Source organism: Rhipicephalus sanguineus, chromosome 2 (genome assembly GCF_013339695.2).
Source record: "Rhipicephalus sanguineus isolate Rsan-2018 chromosome 2, BIME_Rsan_1.4, whole genome shotgun sequence".
NCBI classification, from domain to species: domain Eukaryota; kingdom Metazoa; phylum Arthropoda; class Arachnida; order Ixodida; family Ixodidae; genus Rhipicephalus; species Rhipicephalus sanguineus.
The window spans coordinates 140,230,187-140,252,322 of record NC_051177.1 but is presented as its reverse complement, the minus strand read 5'-3'; the positions used below and the strand labels follow the sequence as shown (position 1 = coordinate 140,252,322).

Here is a 22,136-nt window from a genome sequence, read left to right as displayed (position 1 = left end):
CGCCCTGATAAATGTCAAAGCAGAAAAATACAAGCTTTGTTTTATAGATTACGACGCTTGCCTAGTGATGAGCGGAGTGAGCATGCATAGCTGAGTTACTTAAATGTTTCATCTCGATTTGTTTAGCGGCGAAACGCGTATGACCCGCGCTTTCTCACGCGTTGTTTATTTCTATTCCGATTGCCTTGGGCCTTCGTATTTCAAATAAATCCTGGGTTTTATGTGACATAATCGCGCCGTAGAGCATGGAAGGCTCCGGAGGTTGCAAGGGCCTCGTTTTGTATAACGTGCACTGACATCTGAGTGCACGGGTCTCTAGCATTTCGCTTACATCGAACTGCGACCGTTGAGGCCGGTGTCGAACCCGCGTGTTTCGGGCCGGCAGCCGAGCACTGCACTACCGCGGCGGACGCCTTCGTATTTCTTTCTTCAGTTTTGCTGACGCGTTCAGTTACAAATTTAGGTAGAAGTCGGTATGCCTTTACGCTTCGTGAAGTCTCTATACCGAAAGGTGCATTCTGCAGCGAGATTTCACCGTCACGTGACAGGGAACAACTGGTGCACTTTCTTTTTTCTGAACGAAGCCGTACATCTTGGGAGAGGGAATCTTCGCAACGGCCGCTGTTTTCTCCACTCGCTGCTGCTGCGGCTTCCGAAACTGTGAAGAGATACGAATGGAGGCGACCGTCGGCATGAAAATCGTTTCCAACGCGAGCAGCTGGCTCTGCTCGCGCGCTTTCTCTTTCGCAGTCGCTCGCCTGTGTGCGCGACGCCGACGCCGGCGCTTTGAACGCGGGGACAGCGCGCGCGCCTGCTTCTGCGACGCTTTCTTTTTTTTTTTTTTTACTCCAGATTCAAAAGGAGGCGGCTCGCGACTCTTTCGTGTTCGCGTCTGCGACATCGCTCGTTTTTTTCTATGCAGCCTCTCGCTTCGGCTGTGCGTTGGCTACTTCTGAGTCGTGCGCTGCTCATTTGCATGACGCTCGCGCGTCACCGCCACGCGGTCTCGTAACAGTTGCTCGCATGTTCGAGCGCGTGCACGAGTGAGACCAACTAGTCCGTCACGTGGGGTCTCTGATGTACATTCGTCTCCTCTGGTGCCGTTTTCGGAGGCCCGGCGGCGATGTCAGCTGACATTCGTTCGGTCTTGCCTGTTGGCGCGTTGCCGCGGAACCAATGAAAGCCACTGACCCTAACAAAAGAGGTGAGCGTCGCGATGCGTGTGTGTCGTGCAACCGTCGTCGTTCGGTCGCGTTTATTCTTCGAATACCGACTCTGCACCCCTTCTAGCCCACGAATCGCGTGCACTTGCTTATGTGTTAATGTGTGCTGAAAGAAAACTACCTCAATGAATTAGACTGATGCTCTGAATGAATGAGATTCACTGATTCCCTCCTGCTGACGTCACCGGAGCGCCGCTCGCAGCGCCGCCATCGTTGCCTCATCAGTGCAATATATGACGTGGGTTTCGGAACACTCTATTTGTTCATAGTGAGCGCTTGTGTTCGTGCGTACTTTCCCCAACTTTGGTGGTTCGTGTTGCATTGACGTCATCAAATCGGAGCATCGCGCAAATCGTGCACTAAGCTGTTTCCCGCGTTTTGTGAAGCTCCCATTGCACTTTTTTTTTCTAGTTATTTCACTTCCAAGGCGCCGCAGCTTAAATGTGAAGCGAGAACGTCTAGGGTGTCATTTGCCGACGTTACACTACTAAAAGCGTGTACGCACTAATTAGCTGCATAATTAAGCCGTTGACGACTGAAACGAGTCAGAATATACCGGAGGATTCCTTCACTTTCCAAGGAAAAGAACCTGGCGTATACGTCCCAGTCATTGCAGCCTCAACCCAGTGAGTCGACGCAGAATTTGTTGTGTGACAGCTAGTTCCAAGCTCGTTATGACGTTTTTGTTTTCCTCGCTCACGCGCGCCGTCGCAGTTGTCACAACAATTCCCTGTGGTAAACAACTTGTTAGGCCCTCCCATTACGACATTACATAAATGGCGTGCGTTACTCGTGTCACGGAGAATAAGAAGTGGCCGTTCTGTTCAGTTTCGTTCTAGCTGGCTTGCTGTGGAGATAAGGTTTAAGTCCCCTCGGCTACTCTATTTGAATAAGTTCTGCAGCGCAAAAAAGAAAAAGGTTACGCAAAAACAAAAATGAACAAGTAGCGAAAAAAAAAACAAACAAGAAAAACATCGCAAACTGAAACAAATAAAAGATGTCTCAAAGCTTGCATTATGCCGCGCAAATATCGATACGCAGCGAAGCTCGCCGCTCCTATGCTGATTTATTGCTATATCTAGGAGGAACTTGGCTGTAGCGAGGTTGAACTTGGCTTGAACTTGGCTGTAGCGAGGTTGAACTTGCCTCGAACTTCGCTGTATTGGTAGTGGAACTTGGCTTGAATTTGGTTGCAAAGTTGTTGAGCCTGAACGAAGTCAAGTCGCGGCTGCTCAAACCTTCAGAACGACTGCGCAACGAAAATAAAAACGAAAAAAAAAACACGTCCGTGGTTTTTTTTTTTCGTTGCGCAGTCGTTCTGAAGTTATGAATCACCAACTTGCCCAAAATGCTGCTCTTATTATGCTCAAACCTCCATCGGGCGTACTAGAGCGGGTCAGTTTGAAGGCAGAATGCAAAGTCGTGCCACCCACCACCACCGCAGCCTTCTCGGCGCCATCGGTTTCGTTCTCGCGTAGCGGAAAGCCTCTCTTCTCAGATCGCGGCTTTTTCCTCGGGAGTATGCGATTTTGCTTCGGGCGACCCATGGCTGCGCATGGTTAGGCGCGAGCTGTGCACGTCTGAATTTTTAGTGGACCAGTGGCGAGTAGTGGGATTTACCCAATTCCTGTGACACATACCCGTTTATCATGATGATAGTTTTTTTTTCGTTGGACAAGGAACGATTTGCTAAACAGCTTCGTCATTAAAAGAACATAACATGGCAATGGACAGTTCGCTTGGAGGAGTTCGCTTTGCAATATTACGTTCACACGCATGCATATCTGTCCAAGTTGTGCCCACAGTATACGGACTAACAAATCACTTCCCATAGCAGTTCATCATAGCAGTTCATCACACGCGTTTGTCTAGTCCATTGTTTGCTAAGTCTTTCGAGAAGATGTTGGCCTTTTGCTGAAGATGCTTTCCAGGCCACGATCAAAGTAATTTCTGTAATGTGAGGGTGCGTCTGTTCAAACTTGCGAGTTTTTTCCCCGAACTTCTTTCTTTCATTTGCGTACTTTACGCATTCCACAAGAATGTAACCCACGTTCTCATTTTTATGACCACGGCAGCATTCATGTGAGCTGGATCGCTGTGTATTGCGCAGAAAACCATTTCTGTCACACATAGGAATGTTCTTATCTGAGCGTAGCTTTGAATGGAATTATTTCGAAGGGTACGAAGCGAATTTAGGGGGGGGGGGGGAGGAGTGTTTGGGTTTGTTAATTAAGTTATCTTAAAGCGCACTAAAGAGGAAAACAATTTTTCATGCATTAGTCGGATGGCGTTTTTAATACCAGTAATACCACTCTTGCAATTCGCAGACGTTTGGTGGCCGAGAAAAAAAAAAAGAACAAGTGGTGACTTTGCCCTGAGGTCGTAGATTTCGAAGTCGTCTGCTAGGATCTACATAGTAATCGTTTAGTGGTAAAGAATTACGTTGTTTTGCTCTAGGGAAGCCATCGACTTAACATACTAAGATTCAGGCAATTTTATTGAGTCATGTGGCCAACACACGAAGGAAACGTTGAAACCTCCCACGTCGCACTGACATTCAAGTGCAGCAGTGATTTGGGCGCCAAAATAAACAATTAAACTTTGACCTTCGTCTTGTCTTCTATTGACGAAACAGTCAAGGTAGAAATTAGTGGCAGTGTAATTCTAAAAAAAAATAGTATATCGGTTTAAACTCACCGTGTTTCGCTTTACAGTCTTTTAAAGAGATTAGAGAAAAGAAAGAAAAACGTCAAAGCACGCAATGCCCACTCGGTTTTTTTCTTAGGAACTAAATAGTCAGTCTGACATAAGGAGGTTGCACTGAATGACGGTCTTGCGGAACGCCACAAGGAGAGACATGGTTCACAATCTACAGACTCCGTAGTTCACAGTGCCAAATTATTTAATGCGTTTGCGGCGTCTTTTTACGTTGTGGTTGGATAGCAATATAAAAATAGATAAATTTGCTTTGGTAACGCGAGGATCACGCTCGGTGCCACTGGAGGCATTCTCAGCGAGAAAACAAAGCCGATAGACACGAGGATACGCGCCTGTGAAGTTTGCATGTATGCCAGCTTCTCGCGACGTCAGGATTACTGCCAACGTTACTGCCAACAGTCAGGATTGCTGCCAACAGGGAGCTTCGAAGGCGACGGCGGGGTGCGGGCCTAAGCAGTTTCGCTCCTGATTAAGAGAGAGAGAGAGAGAAAAGAGGAAGAGAGGAGGAAAGAAAGAAAGAAAGAGAAAGCCGAAGAGAAACAAACAAGGCTGCCCAGCTCCGCACTTCCTTCAGGCTTGGTGCAAAGTTGCCTTAATTTTTCTTCTTGATCCATGGACACGAAAAAAATACACGAAACTTCATCCGTGTACAGCTTCGCTGGGATGCGTGGAGTTCGTCATTTCTCGTTGCGTGCAGTCGCTTCAACGTGCACGTTGAACTCCGCGCACGGACGTAACCACGTTTCGTCTCATCCCAATGGAGTCGCCGTGGTAGCATACAGAGGAACCGCGTTGCGTTGCTGAGCCCGAGGATGCGGATCGGATCCCCGGCCATGGCGGCCCGCATTTTGATGAGAGCTGAATGCGAGAACACGCGTGTACGTTGATTTAGGTACGCGTTAAATAACCCCAGCTGGTTAACATTTACCCGGAGTCCACCGCAACGGCGTGTCTGTCAGTCATACCATGGTTATGTGACGTAAAACTTGTTTTCCTCGCAATGGAATGTAACTGCAGTGACCTCTGCTAAACTGCGGAAGGCAATAAAAAGCGAAAAGAAAGTTGCACGTTGAAGCGACTGTACGCAACCTTTGAGCAGTCACTGCGGTTAAACTGATTGCGTTGATTGGTTCCGCTACACTGGCGATGTAGTTACGTCTAGGTGAACTACAGTTTGCGACATTGGAGGGAGTATATTATATCGTTGAGCAATCTGATCACATACCCAAAGAGTGCACACAACACGGCGCTAACAGCTGGCGTTTCTTTTTTTTTTTATTGATGCTGCAGAAATGTAGACTGCACACCATAAAGGTGAATGTAGGTATTTTCTTTTAAGGCCGTTTATTGCTTTGTAGTCATCAAAACTTCGCATGGCTTATTTTGAAGCGCTGTGGAAGATGGGATAGGGCAGATTACTGGAACAGGCGTTAAAAACAGAATAAAAGTAGTGCAAAAAGGTTATCGGTGCAAACAAAAAGAAAATGCGCGCAGCTTGCACTAATTGTGCTAGCTAAAACCAACCGTGGAGCTGGTGTTCGGACTCCCGAGGAAGAAGCTGCCACGACAAGCCCGTGGCTCTGCACCGCTTAAACGACGTAGGTTTGGCGGGAACATGTCGCGCGACTAGTGTTACGTGATTTTTCGGGTGGGATCATGTCACGTGGTCAGTGCTACGTGACTTTGGCGAGGAGATGTCACGTAACTACTGTTACGTGAATTTGGCGGAAACACCTCACGAGACTAGTGTTACGTGATTTTGCGCGAACATGTCAGGTGATTACGCGTTACATGTCGCGTACACACTGTCTGTTGCGCATGAAGCATCCTAAGGCTTTGCAATGCATTACCAGGCCGTTTGTGATGATGATAGTGTTTTTTTTGGTAAGCATACGCGCAAATGTGAAACACTTAAGCAGCTTCGCAGCTAAAAAGAATTTCATAAACGTGTACAGGTGCGAAGACTGGGAACACGTCACGCGCGTTATGTACGGGAGCGGCCCACATTGCTGTGAAACTGTCCGCACAGTGGGCGCGCCGGCTACGATGTCTGCCAACCCTGGAGATGGTGCCATACTGAACAGAACTTCAGCTGGTTGCTTAAAAGTTCGTTTGTCACGTTTGTTTAATTTGTCTCGTACAATAATACGTACCCTGTTCTTCTTACGTCCGTTTTTTTATTGGACCCCAAACTAGCCGCCAAGGCTATGGGTCCGGACATTATTGTGTGTATGCAATCAGTCAATATGAATAAACAACAAAAAAGAAATGCTTCGCACTTAAAAAAGGCACGCGCTTCCTACCGGATCCACGCAGCCCCCTCCCCTGGGCACCCCACCATGCTCCTCTTGCGCAACAGAGACGACCGGCGCGTCTCATTTCCGCTTGAGCCGCGAGCGTAGGCAACTCTCTCACGTTTTCACTCTGACAGAGGTTCATACGACTAGCGTGGCGATGTCATCGGTTTGGACATTATACCAAGCATGACGTTGAAAGTTATGGTAGCGATGCGCCTCGAGTGTCCATATAATTGCTATCGCAATAATATAGTCAGTCACAATGAGTACATGCATATAAACGCATTCGCAGAATCAGTGAGAAGAAGTGATGTGAGCAATGGGTCGGTGGCCTCTCGAATACAATCGCCTTTCAAGACTCACACTGTGCGCGTACGTGCTGACGCTACACAAGCGCCAGCTTACTGTCGGCTAAATAAAGCTTTGCTTGCGATTTTCTTAAGCTCTTTTATATATCGACTTGATTTCGCCGCTGCCCCGCCGTGGTGGTTTAGTGGTTATGGCGCTCGACTGCTGAGCCGAAGGTCGCGGGATCCAATCCCGGCTGCGGCGGCTGCATTTTCGATGGAGGCGAAAATGTCTGAGGCCCGTGTTCTTAGATTTAGGGGCACGTTAAAGAACCCCAAGTGGTCGAAATTTCCGGAGCCCTCCACTAGGGCGTCTCTCGTAATCATATCGTGGTTTTGGGACGTTAAACCCCAGATGTTATTATATTATTATTGGCTTCGCCGCTAATAAAACTGTCGTGTACTTTAGAAAATAGCCAGAGAACCGTGGCGAAACGGCAAAAAGCAATGAAGCGGTGAAAACTTTCTTATTGTTTCATGTAGGCAGCGTTCTATCCGTGTCGTTAGGCGATCTAGCGCTTTCGTGATATTCCAATTGTTGCGCTTCAATGTGCGCAATAAGTCCACCTTGACCTCACTGCGGATGTGCTGTCGTTAAACGTAATGATTACGAGCACACGCTCGAGCGAGCTTGCTGTTGCGGATTCAATTTCCTAACGCAGCGTGAGCAACGAAACCGTGTCGACGCACCCGCGCGCGCGAAAGCGACAGTGTCGACGCTGAATAACGAGGATAATCGTTTATTCAGGAAAACACTCAATATGCGAGAACAAGCGAACGCCTGCGCACAAACAAGCACACGTGTCATAGTAAGTGAATGATCTCGAACGAAATGCGTATCTTTATGCTAATCACTGAAGAATATGTGCACCTTTCGTGAAATGTTTTTTTTTTCTCTCGTTATCCATTATTTTAGTATGTATATTGTCATCGGCTGTGACGTACAACATTGTTAATGCCAGAGTATATTGTATACCTTTTAGATTAATATTTTTTTTAGTGGCAAAGTTAAATAACTCTTCGTGCTGTGAAGAAGACGTATACAGCTGCTTGCAACCAAAAAAATAATTAGCCCTTCGTATCCTAGCGTCCACATATCTGGACAAAACATATCAGTGAAGTGGGATCAAGCTAGCCAACGCGTTTGCTTAAAATCGATTTGAAATGTCAATATTACTTCAGCATTTCACAAAAACATCTATATGTGTCCGCTTCCGTGAACAAACAGCGATAAGTGCGCACAGAACACTTACGTTCTTCTCAAGTCACCTGTATAGAGGTGTACGCCTACATTTTTTTTTTGATAAATTCACTCTAAATCCGTAGGGGTTTCTAAATTATTCGGCTTTATTCGAGAAAAGTAGGGGTATATCTTGTTTTTGTGTGAGTTCTGTTGCACTGTGGCCGACTAAGTTTCGTCAATTGAGTTGTCGCTGCGGCGTCCACGTTTGTGGGCGCCAGACATACCGAGTTCGCGTAAGAAGCTGATAGAACGCAGCATGGCAGCAGGGCCCACTTCGTCGCCGTGCTGCTCTGCACAAAGCACTATCTGTAATATAGCTAAATACGCCTTTTAGAAGTTATGTATAGAATTTACTTGCTTTATTCGGGACGCGGATTAAGTGACCAAGTCATACATGCCATAATTTTCGAGCTGACTAGCGGAAGTGAATGTTCCGATTCGGAGAGCACCGATAATTAGCGCGCTGGAGCAGAGCCATCAACAAGAAAAGGCTTCTTGAACAATGCTACTGCTGATGATGAGAGCGTTCCGTTTGAAACGTAACCGTGAACGCATTCGTAATGATGATCAACGACGATAAAGATGATGACGTACACGCTGAATTATAGCTGTGGGTAAGCAAATGGGCCTTGAATGGTGATAATAATGGCGATGATGAAAGCGTTGAGCATGATTAACGCGTTGATGACGGCGATAATGAACGACGATGATGAAAGTCTTGAATCAAAGCCATTAGCAATAGCGGCCACGTGAACGTTTATGATGATGATGATGATATTAATTATGAACGCGTTGAACTGATGATGAAGGCGTTTATTATGGTAAGTAGTGATGATGATAACGATTAATGGTTGAAACAGAGCCGTCTGCAAGCAGAGTTCCCATGTACGAATGAAGAAGAATGATGGACCTAGTGGTAACCGGTGTTCCCAGCGTCCACATATGTGGACACTTGTTTCCTTCTAGAACTAAAGCTAAATTTACCAGGTTTTCGGTTCATTAACACTTTCGCATGTATTATTATTGCATATACGCAAAAAAGAAACATTTACTTGCGCAACTTCGTTGGCTGTAAGCTACAAAGAGTTAAGCTCTAATCTATAACAAAGCGCTCTGTCATTAACATTGTTGATCGGAAGGGACAAGAGAGTTTCGCTCTCGAAAATTGGTACGAAAGCGAAGCTTTCATGTGCCTTCTCTTTTGCTTGGGTACGCGTTATGCTCACGTCTATCTCCCAACAATATCAGCTCCTGTATGCGCGATGTGCGAGGTGTACAGGTGACGAGGGCGGCTCCGTGCAAAGGCATTTCGCTACCTACATGTGCGCGCCAGAAGACACGTCGTACGACAAGACGCACTGTATTTACTATGCAGCGTACTGCGCAGCGTCGGTCTGTGGCCGCAGCTTGAATTCACCGCAGTTTGCTGTACATTTACCGTGTATGGTCACTTAACGGAGGCATAAAGGTGAACATTCGTAATATGATGGTATGAGTAATCTGGAAGTCGCACACTCGCGCATTCTCCTCCAACTTTGTATGTGGAGGAGAGAGAGCAACGTAAACGCTTTCGAGAGAAGCAGTTTTTCTGACAATAACGATGCCACTTTAACTGAAACATTCGTTCTGTAGCGTTGCCTCGTTTGATTCATGCTGATCAGCATGCTTTATGAAGAAATACGGATATCGTTCACCATTGCGTGGGCAGACAGACTGAGCTGAAAGATAGACCTCAGCAAATATGCTCTTTAGCGATAACATACACGTGGTTACGTAAGGTGTTCCGCATTTTTTACGAACTGAAGTCACCAAATAAAATAATGTCTTGGGCTAAGAAGCGTTATCTCTCGATGGAAGTATACTGCCTATGCTTTTACACGCAGCAAAAGCACTTCTGAAGTTGTTATACGTTAGTTTCTTCAGTGTTGTGTCGTGCTCCGTGTATATTCAGTATTTGCGACCGACTGTCTGTATATCACCTCTTTCCTCAACATACTCACTTGGAGTATCATACTCGCTGTGCCGCCTGACAAGCATGACAGGCATTTGGTTAGCTGGGCTAGTTAGTATGAATCCATCGCAATAAACAGCGGGTAAAAAAAATAAAAAAATATCGAGACGATGCAAACAGAAAAGCTTGACAATAAGTATAAAGATAAAAAAAAATATCGTCTCTTGGGATATCATGGAGAGTGTGCCATGAGTGCGATCTGGAATTGGCGCCAGCGAGGGTCGGCAAATTTGTTTCGGTCCACGCGCTGTACGGTCATGTGCTTTGTGTATATGCCCGTCTTTTCTGATTAAAAAAAAACACTTAGTTCAAAGTCAGCGCTTGTTGTCAATCCTGTCTTTGTGCCTCCTCTCGTTTTTCGCGCCGTTTATTGCGATGGAAGCATTTCAAGTACTCATTAACGAACCCCGTTCCTTCCGTTTTATCTGCACACGGAGTACGACCTTCACGTCGTGCTATGACGTACATTTAGAACAAGGACACAGTTGTAGTGGTTGCTAGTCACAATGTCAAAAAACAAAACAAAACAGACTACTGGCTTTGCTGGTGAAGTTAGCGATTCGTATGCTCAGTGATGCATGATGGCCCCACACTCTATTCAGCGCTCGTAAATAGCCGTTTTATTTTTTTTTTTTTGCACTTCTTTCAACATGTACCATTCGTCAATGAAAAAGCGGTCGTTCAACTCGGAACACCTGGCGCGCACCTGACGCTCAAGCGTTATGCATAACATACAGCTGCATCGTGGTGATTGGAACGAGGAACATCTGCATGATTTTAAATGTTGTGGCTCACTTAACGAACGGACGTCGTGAGAACACTATGCATCACTCAAAGAACCTCGCCAATGAAACGTACAAAGAACTGTTTACTTATTGAGATCACGTCGCAAATATACTGTCCACTGACTGAGTGGCGTTCGCTCCGTTCAACGAGACATATAACACACGTTTTTTTTTTTTTTTTCGATTCCTCTTGCGCAGCACTAACGGCACGGCCACCGCCACCGCCGCCACTACCACAAGCAGTGAAGGTAGCGTGCCGCCGGAGGCGATGAGCTCCCGGTCATGGCGACAGCTGCCTTGGACCGTGGGCATCAACCTGGTGGCGTTCGGGGCGCACCTGTGCGCCTGCGGATGCTTCGTTTACCTGCCGCCCATGCTGAGAAAGGCCGGATTCTCGGAAAAGGTGACCGAAACTTCCTTGCTTTCATACAGACCGTGCTACGCACTTCTGAAGACACAGCTTTCACATTGTTCTTTCGCATTTCGACGTCGTTTGCGGACAGTCTGACGTGTTACCATAATATTGGCGCGTGCACGCTGCGAGACAGGCAACGCAAATACGCATATGCTCTATACAGACGGCACAAAGGGCAAAGAAGTCTCTGGCGCGCGGTATTAAAAAGACCGACCTGCGCGTTGCGACCTCTGTTCTGACGTCGTGACAATATGTCGTATGATTACGTTGTGACCAGAGTTGCCAGTTTCGCCTAAATAAGCCGATTTGGGCTTCTTCTTTCGCCGATTCGCTTGCAGAATTCTGCTGTCGCTTGTTGCGTTTTTTGGGCTTATCTGCATTTTTCGAACAACTGTAGTTATTTTGTGGATCAGCACGTTCACCAATAGCGCGTTTGTCGTTCAATAATAGCGCGTTTGTCGATGACTTTGAGTAGTTGAGTGTTGAAGTCAAACATACGTTCGGGTAATCAACAAGTGACGTTAATCATCCACTGGCAAACGCGCATTCAACCGAATGAAGACTACCCTGGAGACAATGTTAAAAGTAAATATGTACTTTCGTTCATAGCTGCACATATTTTCGCTGTACAAAATAATTAGTGATTTTGCAACTCCCCTTCGTACATGAGTGTCATTTTTTTACTACAATTTAAAATATTTGCAAGAATGGGAAAATTCATTAAATTTCCGCTTCTTTTGAACTTCTTCGTGAAAGTCGCGCCGCTTTTTCTTTTTTTTTTTGGGGGGGGGGGGCGGCTTCTTTTGTGAGGAATATATGCTTGTTAGCTCGGTAGAATCTGGCAACTCCGGTTGTGACCTTTCAGTTGGTAACCATCAACGCTGCACGAGGATGTAAACGCACACCACCGTTTCGACGCATACAGTTGAAAACATGCAGACTACTTCTCAATGCAGTCACCATTTACAAACGCTGGAATTCAGGCTGCCTGCGGGATAGGCGCAGGAACCTGACGTTGTCATGGTTCCGGAGCTCCTAATTTTAGCGATAGAATTTCGTTTCCTCTATTTCCATTTTCTTTTTTTTTTTAATTATTCTGCTCATGTACGAGTCGACAGCATCTAGAGATTGCGCAAGAAATTCGAATGCTCATAGGTCATGCAGTGATGAAGTAAAGATTTGCATATATTGCAGTGCATTTCTATAGCAGCAGCAACGATAACGACGACGCCAAAAAAAACAAAAAAAAAAAAAACAATTTACGTGCATGAACGCAATGAGACTTATCGGCACACCGTAGTGGAAGACTCCAGATTAAACTTTGGCCATCTGGGGTTTCCTAACGCGCACCTAACACCGGTGTCTTTGCATTTCGCCTTCTGGGAGCGGTGCAGTAAAGTACTGCGTCGTGACACAAACGAGCGCCGACAGGGAGCGCTTCGGTAGTTTAGCGCAACGCAGCCTTTCGGTGTAATATTAAACAGTTTTAGTATAGCGTAAAACGCTTGCGTTAACCTTAGCGTGTTCCGCTAGCTAAAAAAACAGCGTAACGCGCTATTCGAAAGAGTTTTAGTACAACGTAGAACAAAAACGCGCAGCAAAGCGCTAAATTTCCCTGCGCCATCTGCGCGCCAATCGTCACAGCTCCAAAAACGGATTGGCTCGGTACACCGTACGCTGTTAGTGGGTTGGAGTGGTGATTATTGCGCAAGAGTAAAGCCGTGCCCACTAAAAGATGGCGGCTGCTCCCGCCATCTTAGTAGGGGCACGATAAACCATCGGCGTTTGGCAAAGGAAAGCGAGCGTTTTCCTCGCACGCCAGACGAGTTTAATATGGCAACTTTTACGGGTCCGATACTGCTCCAAGTGTGTCTTTGTGTTACTAGTTTTTGTAAATAAGCCACAAACTCATGGCAAATTTTATTGGAGATCAATCGCCACTACTCCTGTCGACGGGTTACTATTGTTGGCAAGAACGATGTTTTATTTTATAATTAACGTAGTGTTTACACTAACACATCAAAGCCATTTGATCTATAAGTAGGCATCACCAGAAAAGAGTATGTTTCCGAGCTCTTTGGTGGACAAAAGCTGGCTTCACTTTTGTTGGCAAGCCTTTGCGAGAGCTTCCACTCCAGAATTTTTTTTAACACGAAAGTATTTTATGCCGGGTTCCACCAAGACTTCAGTGACGCATTTCCGTCACGGAAATGACGTCGAAAAAGTTTACACGATCAGATGGCAAAGAAAAAAGTTCCGTCAACGGGCATCGAACCAACGACCGCTCGGTCCGCAACAACAGATGCCGGGCACGCTATCCACTGCGCCACGGTCACAGACTCTAGAGACTTTACAAACGCGCCTTTTAGGGGCGAAGCTCCTTAAAGCGGCACCCGTTCGTCCCTCGTAGTGCGTAACCAGTCGTAACGTTAGTACCAGATCTTGACCACCAAGGTGGTGCCGGTGGGAGATTTTTCCTGTGCGTTGTTGAACAATAAAAAATTCGCAGCGTGCGCGTTAACTAAAAGCCGAATTTTTCTGTCTCTCATTCCCCATTAGCAGCCATTGGCATGTTCCAGTAGGAAACGTTAGTAGAAGTAGAAGTGTAAGTGTTAGCTAAAAGCCGACTTCTTCTGTCTCTCATTCCCATTAGCAGCCATTGTTTACCTCCAAGGTTGTGCTTGGCGAGATTTCTCCTGTGCGTGATTAAACAATAAAAAATTTGTTCAAAGCGCCGTTGATTGATGAAATAAACCAACGAAAGACGCCAGATGTTTTCTAAAAGCAAAACGAAAGAACGCCAGATGTTTCTAAAGCAAAACGAAAAGACGCCAGCTGCTTAACGAAAGACGCCAGATGTTTTCTAAAGCAATGCTTTTTTAAACAATGAAAATTACAGCGTACATGTAAAATTAAAGTGAGCTGCAAGTCGTCATAACTCATCGAACCTTTAGTATAAACGCGCCCGATCTCACGTCGGTGATGATGTACTGGGCAGAATTCACGGAAGATTCACGGTTTACCGATGAACCTCCGCAGCTTCGCCCACTCATCATCATTCACTCCGTGGATATGCTGTGATTTTTATATCTACCCCTCTCCCGGTCGGCGAAGTGGTGTTGCCCTCTGGGAGCGGTAAAGTAAAGTAATTCGTCGTTACTGTGGCCTCCACGATTAACAACTGCAACGCGTTACACGTCCTTCCCATTCGGCGCGTTTTCAATAGAAGTTCAATTTTGTCAATGCCTTAACACACCGCGAGGTGGCGATCTTAGCCCAAGCGTCGTAAAAGCGTCGGCCTCGCTCATAGCATCACGCTAATCCAAACCAAAAATAGCTCTGCGACGCGCGCCTGCCTCACCTGGCTGTAACACCGCGTTCCCCGCTCACGCGCTCGCCTCAAGAAAAATCGCGGCCGAGCTACCGGGGCGGCACGACGCGCTTTGCGTTTCCAAGTCCGGCCGTGGTGTTCAATCACATTTTAACATGTCGCAGGATGGCGACCAAGTCCTGCGTCCAATATGCGACGCTCTTCTGGCTATCACACCTCGTTGTCTGATTACACTTTCACCGTTAACTACTACAGCTACCACAAAAGTTTGTTTAATCATTTAACATGGACGTTAGTCGTCGGGATGGGGATGTACCACCAATCATCAAAGTGGGTACATCCACGTTAAACGGTGCTATAGCTACCAGACATCAATATACATTGTGCAAACTCTCTTATATCAATGTACAGTAAACATTCAGTTACTTCTATAAGGGCACGCTTTACTTTCGTGTTATTCCGATTCCTATGATGGAGGGACCAACCATCTTTTTTAAACCTCCTTCTAGGTTCAAAACAATTAGAGCACATAAACAATTCTTAAGAAAACAAATGGTGCGGCACTAGCGTCTGCTGCAGTCTCACGAGTGTTTACAGAAATTCAGGGACGCTTTCGTTAGACATAGGAGTGCGCTATCCTGAGCATCGGTATCGAAAACAACGCTGTCTTACCGTCCGTAGTCTATCAACGAAGCAAGAATACCTGAAGGGCGAACCAGCAGCATCATTTATTGTGAACCTGCGAGTTCTCGAAGGCAGAAGCACGACACGCAGCGGGCACCCGTCACTCCGAGGGTACTGCCATGTTTTCCACGCTAAAGAGTTGAGCGAGCATTTAGCGTCCCAAGCAAATAGCGGACGCACTAGTGTTTATCTGGCGCCTACTGCTTCGAGTGGGATAGCACCGACTGACTAATAAAGCTGCTGCAATTAGTGCCCTAGAAAGTCTATGCACACCTGTTTTTTTTTATGTAGCGGCCGTGGTCTATATGCATCACCTCGACGGGCGAATGTCGCGCATTGAGTGCTTTGGTGAAGCGAGAGACGCGCCAGCGGAAAGCCTAACGCCCTCCGCGTTCACGGCTTAAACTTCCAATTCCGCCTCTCGCGTTCCTGAATCGCTGTGTGGACACAGGTGCAGATTACCCTAGTGAACGCACATCTTGGCACTTCTAGCCTCAAATGACGACGCTTTGAATGAGTGCATATCGAGTACTACGAGTGTTTATTATAGGCACCGTACAGTCGAGTTTTCCAGTGCGACTTCAGCGCCAGAACGCAAAACCTAGCGGACAAAAAACGCAATAATGAGACGGGGTTGCTCAAAATGGAACGCGAAGTGCTCGTCTCCCTCTCTGAATGAGTGGGCGGAATGCGGCCGGGGTACACGGGGGACGCGTTCGCGCGTCTGTTTTCTGCGTGCCCCTAACGGCCAATGCCAGCGAACTTGGGACGGGCCAGTGCGAGCAACGCAGCTCCCTCTGGTCAGTGTACGGTGCATGCCACCTTTGCGTAGAATTGACCATCAGCTGTGTCTAGGTGTTTGTTAACTATCCCCGCTACCACAAAGGTTTAATCACGATCTTAGACGTTAGTCGTCAGGCTGGAGAAGTGCTACTAGGCGTCAACATAGGGGCATCCACTTCAAATGGTGCTGTAACTGCCAAACACCAACAGGCATTGTGCAAGCTCTCTTATATCAATGTACACTAAAAAAATTACACCATCTTCCGCTAAAGGGGACCATGAGGCGATGCGAAGCCGGAGCACTTGCACGATCGCGTTCCGTTGGCGTTCGTTGGGCATGCTACCGACCTCGCGTCGTGGAACGCGAAGAGGGACGCTACGCGCGTCGTATCTTCCATCTAGCCTGGCCGTTAATTCTCACAGGCCAGCGGGGAACGCGGTCGACAGGCGGGCGAGAGGGGGACAGAGTAGGAGAGGAGAGAGAATGGGAGGGGACGCGCATGCGCTCGAGCTCATCGCGGCGTTGCGCAGAGAGAATTTCGGCATGTCTAGCCCGCGTTTCAGAGGAAGAGTGGAAAGGGGGAGGGGAGAGGGGTATGGGAGAGGGAAAGTGGAGAGAGGGAAAGGGGAGAGGGGAAGGGGAGAGGGAAAGTGGAGAGGAGGTGTGTGGAGAGGGTATGCGCATGCGCAGTAAGGGTGGTCACGCCGCACACCACCACCACCGGATTGAGCTCCGCCTTAAGATACTTCGCATCTAACAATCGACTACTTCTGTGAAGACACGGCTCATTTTCGTGTTATACCAATTCCTATGACGGAGGGATCAAGGATGGGTTTTTTTATGACGAAAGTGTTTTATGTCCACCAAGACTTCACTGACGTATTTCCGTCACGGATATACGTCAGTAAAATAAAGATTACAAATAAAAGATGACAAAGAGTGACAGCCACCTCCTCTAATCATCCAAAGGGGGGCGCCAATTCTGCCTTATATCTTTACATAGTCGGGCCATTCATGTCTTTTTTTTAGCGTGCAGGGTTATGGGTACGCGTTTTTTCTTTTCTTTTTACGATAAGGGCGACTAAGGTCAGTGTGCTACTGAACCACTGCTAGGATTTTTCTGTAAGTTGCTTTATGGACTCTTGGGCGAAAGCTACATATGTGCAGAAATTCTCAGCACCTGTTGAAGGAAGGAAGGAACAGGAGAGAAAGGAAAGGCAGGAACATTAACAATAGCCTAGAAAAAGCTGGTATGCTACACGGAAAGGGATCGGGGAGTTTTAAAGATAGAGAAAGGGTGAGGGGGAGCAGAGAGGGAGAGGGGGTGCAGCGCCTATGGAAAGACTTGATACCCTGTCGCAGAAGGTGACATCGCAATTATAAATTTTAGTAGGGCTCGTTTATCGTTCGATAAGTACGGCGCCGTACTGTACTGTCGAGGTCGGCATGTAACAATTTATTCTGCAAGACCTGTATTACCAGCAATAATCATCTCATCACGTTACTGTTCGTATCGAGCCACTCGCTCTACTACAAACCTTGTATCGTGTACACTATAACACCGAACGGTAATACTGTAGCGCTAGCGGTTCGGTAATATAGGTACCGCTAGAATATACCACATGAAATTGTGCGATTACCAGTTTGTCAAGCTCTTTGTCCTTTTAGCCACTCGGTCATTCAATCGCTTCCTTTATTTCGGCTTAATTTTATTTTTGATTTCTTACTTTGTGTGCGTGGCGATCCTGATGAAAGAGTGACGGAACTGCGCCCACGTCCTTTGCAGGCCCGCGGCGTGATCCTGGGAATGGGCCCCTTCCTGTGCATCCTGGGCGTGCCGCTCGTGGGAGCCTGGAGCGACCGGTGTCGCTCGCGGTTAGGTCGCCGGCGCCCTTTCCTGCTCGGCCTCGGGGCGCTGCTCGGCCTGGCATTGGCGGCCATCGCGTTCGCCGACCTCATCTTCGGCCCGTCTGCGCACGGCCCCGTGCTGGCGGTGGCCACCATTGTCCTTGATTTCGCGACGCAGGTGAGAGACTATAGTCGAATGCGAAACGCGGCGGATACCTTAAAATCTGAAAAAAAAAAATTCCTTGATTTTTAAGGCCTAGATGCCTCACCAAACGCAAAAATTGACCGTCGGCGTCGGCCTCCAACGTCGGCGGCGTCAAGACGGGTGATGCAAAAAATATCACGTGATGACGTCACCATATGACGCCATAATGACGTCACAGATCACGTTAATTTGTGACGTCATCATGACGTTACATAATGTGAGGTCACCTGAGGACGTCATCACATGACATCTCGAGTGGTGAAAAGTGGCCGATCACGGAGGCAGTGCAAAATCAGCTGAAGAGCAGAAAGCTTGCAATTTCTGCGATCCCGGAGGCAGGGCAAAACCATGTTAGGCGCAGAAAGCTTTCGCAGGGGGACGGGGAGGATCAATGCATCGACTAAGAAGAAAAAGAAGATGGCTTTCGCCTTCGAGCGGTTTTTGGAGAATGCATAAGGGACCCTGTGAGTTTTTTAGCCACGGAGCGAAATATGCGTGCGATTTGCGAATAGCAGACCATAGTAAATAATGAAGGAAAACAGCAAGATTCTGTTGGGCTTGTGTAGATTTTGGAGAATCGCTTCAACTGGCCAAACGAGCCAATATCTCAGTCATAAAAGAGATTAATCCCCAATGCTTATTCGAATGAAAGGTCGAGTTGTTTCAATTGACAATGTCGCTTGAGAGCCATTGCACTATCGTGCATTATTTCTGTAAGGGTTTGGGCATGTATGCTCGTTTTATAGGCTCTTATGCCAACGGCGCATTTGCAGGCGCTGCTGAACCCGTCTCAGTCGCTGCTGTACGATCTGGTGGCGGATGTGGACTACGGATTCTCGGTGTACTCGTTCTCGCTTTCGCTGGGCGGCCTGTTCGGGTACCTGCTCAGTGCACTCGACTGGACCGACACGGCCCTGGGAAACGCAGGACAGGTGAGTTTTTAACACGAAAGTGTTTTATGCCGGGTTCCACCAAGATTTCAGTGGCGTATTTCTGTCACGGAAATGACGTAGAAAAAATGCACATGAGCAGATGGTAAAGAAACAACTTCCGTCAATAGAACCCACGACCTCTCGGTCCGTGACAACAGATACCGGGCACGCTGTCCACTGCGCCACGGTCACGCACTTTGGAGGCTTTACAAACGCGCCTTTTATATCTCGCACTTTCCTCCACAATGCTCTTGGTCGACGGGGTGGTGTCGCCCTCTGGGAGCTGTAAAGTAAAGTAATGCATCATGACCGTGGCCTCCACGATTAGCTCCTGCAACGCGTCGTTGCTGCGCGTCCGTCCCATTCGGCGTGTTTCCAAGAGAAGTGCGATTATGTCAACGCCTTAACATACCGCGAGGTGGCGACCTTACCCCAAGCGGCGTCCTCGCTCATAGCATTCATCTACACCAAAAATAGCTTTGCGACGCGCGCCTGCCTCAGCCGGCTGTAATACCGCGTTCCCCGCTTACACTCGCTCCGATAAAAAATTTGCAGTGGCTTAGCTCGGCTATGCCAGGATATACGTAGCGTTAGCAAAGGTTCAGCTGATTATTCTGAGCTTTCCAGATTTCCGCAGCACGTTTAGCTTTCCGCAGCACGTTTAGCGTTCCTCTGTTCATTCTTCTTACGCTGACGCGCTAATTGCCAGGCAACTACTTCGGGATCCCATGACATAAGCTTCTCGGCTTTTCTGCGCCGTTGAGCAGCATTTGCGCTTTCCTTCTCCATGGCGTTACCCACCTGCAAACGCCAGTCAGAGGCGCTATCAAGCGGCACCAGCGCACTGTCAGACGGCGACTGCACAGCGAAGGCGAATACACCATTTCATGCTAAAGGGGACCATGAGTAGATGCGTAGCCGGAGCACTTGCACGATCGCGTTCCGTTGGCGTTCGTTGGGCATGCTACCGAGCTCGCGTCGTGGAACGCGAAGAGCGACGCTACGCGCGTCGTATCTTCCATCTAGCCTGGCCGTTAATTCTCACAGGGCGAGCGGGGAACGCGGTCGACAGGCGGGCGAGAGGGGGCAGCGTAGGAGAGGAGAGAGAAGGAGAGAGAAGGGGCAACGCCGCATGCGCTCGAGCTCATCGCGGCGTTGCGCAGGAGAGAATTTCGGCATGTCTAGCCCGCGTTTCAGAGGAAGAGTGGAAAGGGGGAGGGGAGAGGGGAAGTGGAGAGGGGAAGTGGAGAGGGGAAGGGGAGAGGGTGAATGGAGAGGGGAAGGGGGAGAGTGAGTGGAGAGGGGAAATGGGAGAGGGTAGATGACAGGAGGAATGGAGAGGGGGAGTGGAGAGGAGGTGTGTGGAGAGGGTATGCGCATGCACAGTAAGGGTGGTCACGCCGCACACCACCACCGGATTGAGCTCCGCCTTAAGATACTTCGCATCTAATAGCTGCGCGCGCCATGGCTACGACGTCACCTTACTCGAATGCGCAGAGCAGCAGCGGCGAGTCGCGAGCGCATGCGCAGCACGGCTCATGCTGACCCCCGCGAAACCTGCTCCGGCTAGGCAAGTGTAGCTAACGCTACAAAATCACGGCCGGGCTAGATAGACTCGACGCGCGTTGCGTTTCCCTCTAGTCCCGCTGTGGTGTTCAATAACTCTTTAACATGCGGCGGGATGGCGGCCTTAGCCCGGATTCTGCGTCCAATCAGCGACGCTCTTCTGGCTGTCACGCCGCTTTCTCGGATTATGCTTTCACCGTTGACTGCTACAGCTACCACAAAGGTTTCTTGAATCAACTGAGAATGGACGTTAGTCGTAGGGATGAAGATGTACCACCACGCGGCAACGTTGGTGCATCCACATTAAACGGGGCTATTTGCCGCGAGTACGGGCTATAGTGGCAGCACCGTCGCCGCATTTGTGTAGATAATCGGTCGGCGGCGCGTATACAAATGTACGCAGTGGCACTTCGTCGTAGGCGGTTTGAGTCGATTGTCGGCGAATAAAGCGCGTTCACTGCAGCCTAATGGTGATGTATACGCCCTCCATTGCCACATTAATGCACGGAACCGGCCTAACGATCTTATTACGTGTGAGAGAAGCGCAATCTGCCGATCAATGGGGTACTGGCCTTCGGTCACATTCGTGTTTTGCACTGTGCTCGATGTTTTATCTTGCTTTATTTGCACGTGTTCAAATTGTGTTTTGCCTATACCACAATATAAATTGTGTTGCGCGACTGATCCAATTAAGTATTTACTTCTTGCTCTAGCGACTACAAGAGAGTCTGTATTTCTGAAATCAAGAGTTCGACGAAGCATAGTCTGGTCGGGAACAATCATGGTCAAAAGTGAGAGGACGCCGACCAATAATATTTAAAAATAACAGACGTTTCGGCTCCCGTACGGGGGCCTTGTTGACAAATGAAGCAATGAGAAAACGGTGGTTGACTATGTACGTGCAAATAGATGGCGCAAACAGCGTGCGTAAACAGAAGGAAGGCATAAGCATCTGTACTACCGTCTCCTCTGCCGCAATGGCTCCGCTCCGGCTCCCTACGGACTGCCCAAGATACACAGGCCTGATGTACCGATGCGGCCAATCGTGGATTACAGACGGTCACCACTATTGAGCCTTTCAAAGTACTTGCACCGCATCATATCGCCACTTGTGGGATGCAGTCCAACACGCTTACGCAACTCGTCCGACTTTATTAACAAAGTGCGCGATCTCAAGCTTGACGATGACGACGCTATGGTGTCGTGTAAACAAGGTACGTCCTTGTTTACGTGTGCCCCAGTTGACGTCGCTGTCGAAGTATGCTCTACTGCCCTCCAAGACGACGCCTTGCTTACCGAGAGGACACCATTTGAGGTTCAGGACTTGCGCAAGCTCCTGCAGTTCTGCCTCGAAAATACGTACTTCGTTTTTCAAGACTGCTTCTATAAGCAACTTCAAGGAACGCCCATCGGTGCCTCCCTCTCGGTCACCGCTACAAACTTAACGATGGAATCAGTCGAATGCCGGGCTATCGCAGCATTCATGCCTCAACCAAGAATTTTTCTTCGGCATGTGGATGACTGTTTCTCCCTTATAAAGAAGGATGCCCTTGATGCGTTTTCGTCGCACTTAGACTCAATTGAACCGGCCATAAATTTCACAGTCGAACTGGAGAAGGATTGTCGCCTTCCATTCCTTGACGTTTTGGTGCAGCGTGAAAAGACAGGACTTCGTTTTACCGTGTATCGAAAGGCTACACACACACACAGGTCGCTCCCTCAACTTCAGTTCAATTCATCCTGCTTG

At 48.1% G+C, this 22,136-nt stretch overlaps 1 protein-coding gene across 3 annotated transcripts in view; it reads left to right on the top strand.

Annotated features, from left to right (window-relative positions):
- The window catches only part of LOC119383724 (solute carrier family 45 member 3), a 130,555-nt gene that overhangs the window by 93,974 nt on the left and 14,445 nt on the right, over window positions 1-22,136 (top strand). For 2 of the 3 annotated variants that reach the window (XM_049412638.1, XM_049412639.1), the window contains exons 2-4: window positions 10,823-11,027; window positions 17,625-17,864; window positions 18,665-18,823. In XM_049412638.1, coding sequence (XP_049268595.1) covers window positions 10,893-11,027; window positions 17,625-17,864; window positions 18,665-18,823 — 534 coding nt within the window. In that variant the 5' untranslated portion in view covers window positions 10,823-10,892. Of the gene's footprint in view, window positions 1-1,185; window positions 1,205-10,822; window positions 11,028-17,624; window positions 17,865-18,664; window positions 18,824-22,136 lie in introns of those variants that run through there. The other variant, XM_049412640.1, reaches the window with a different exon arrangement.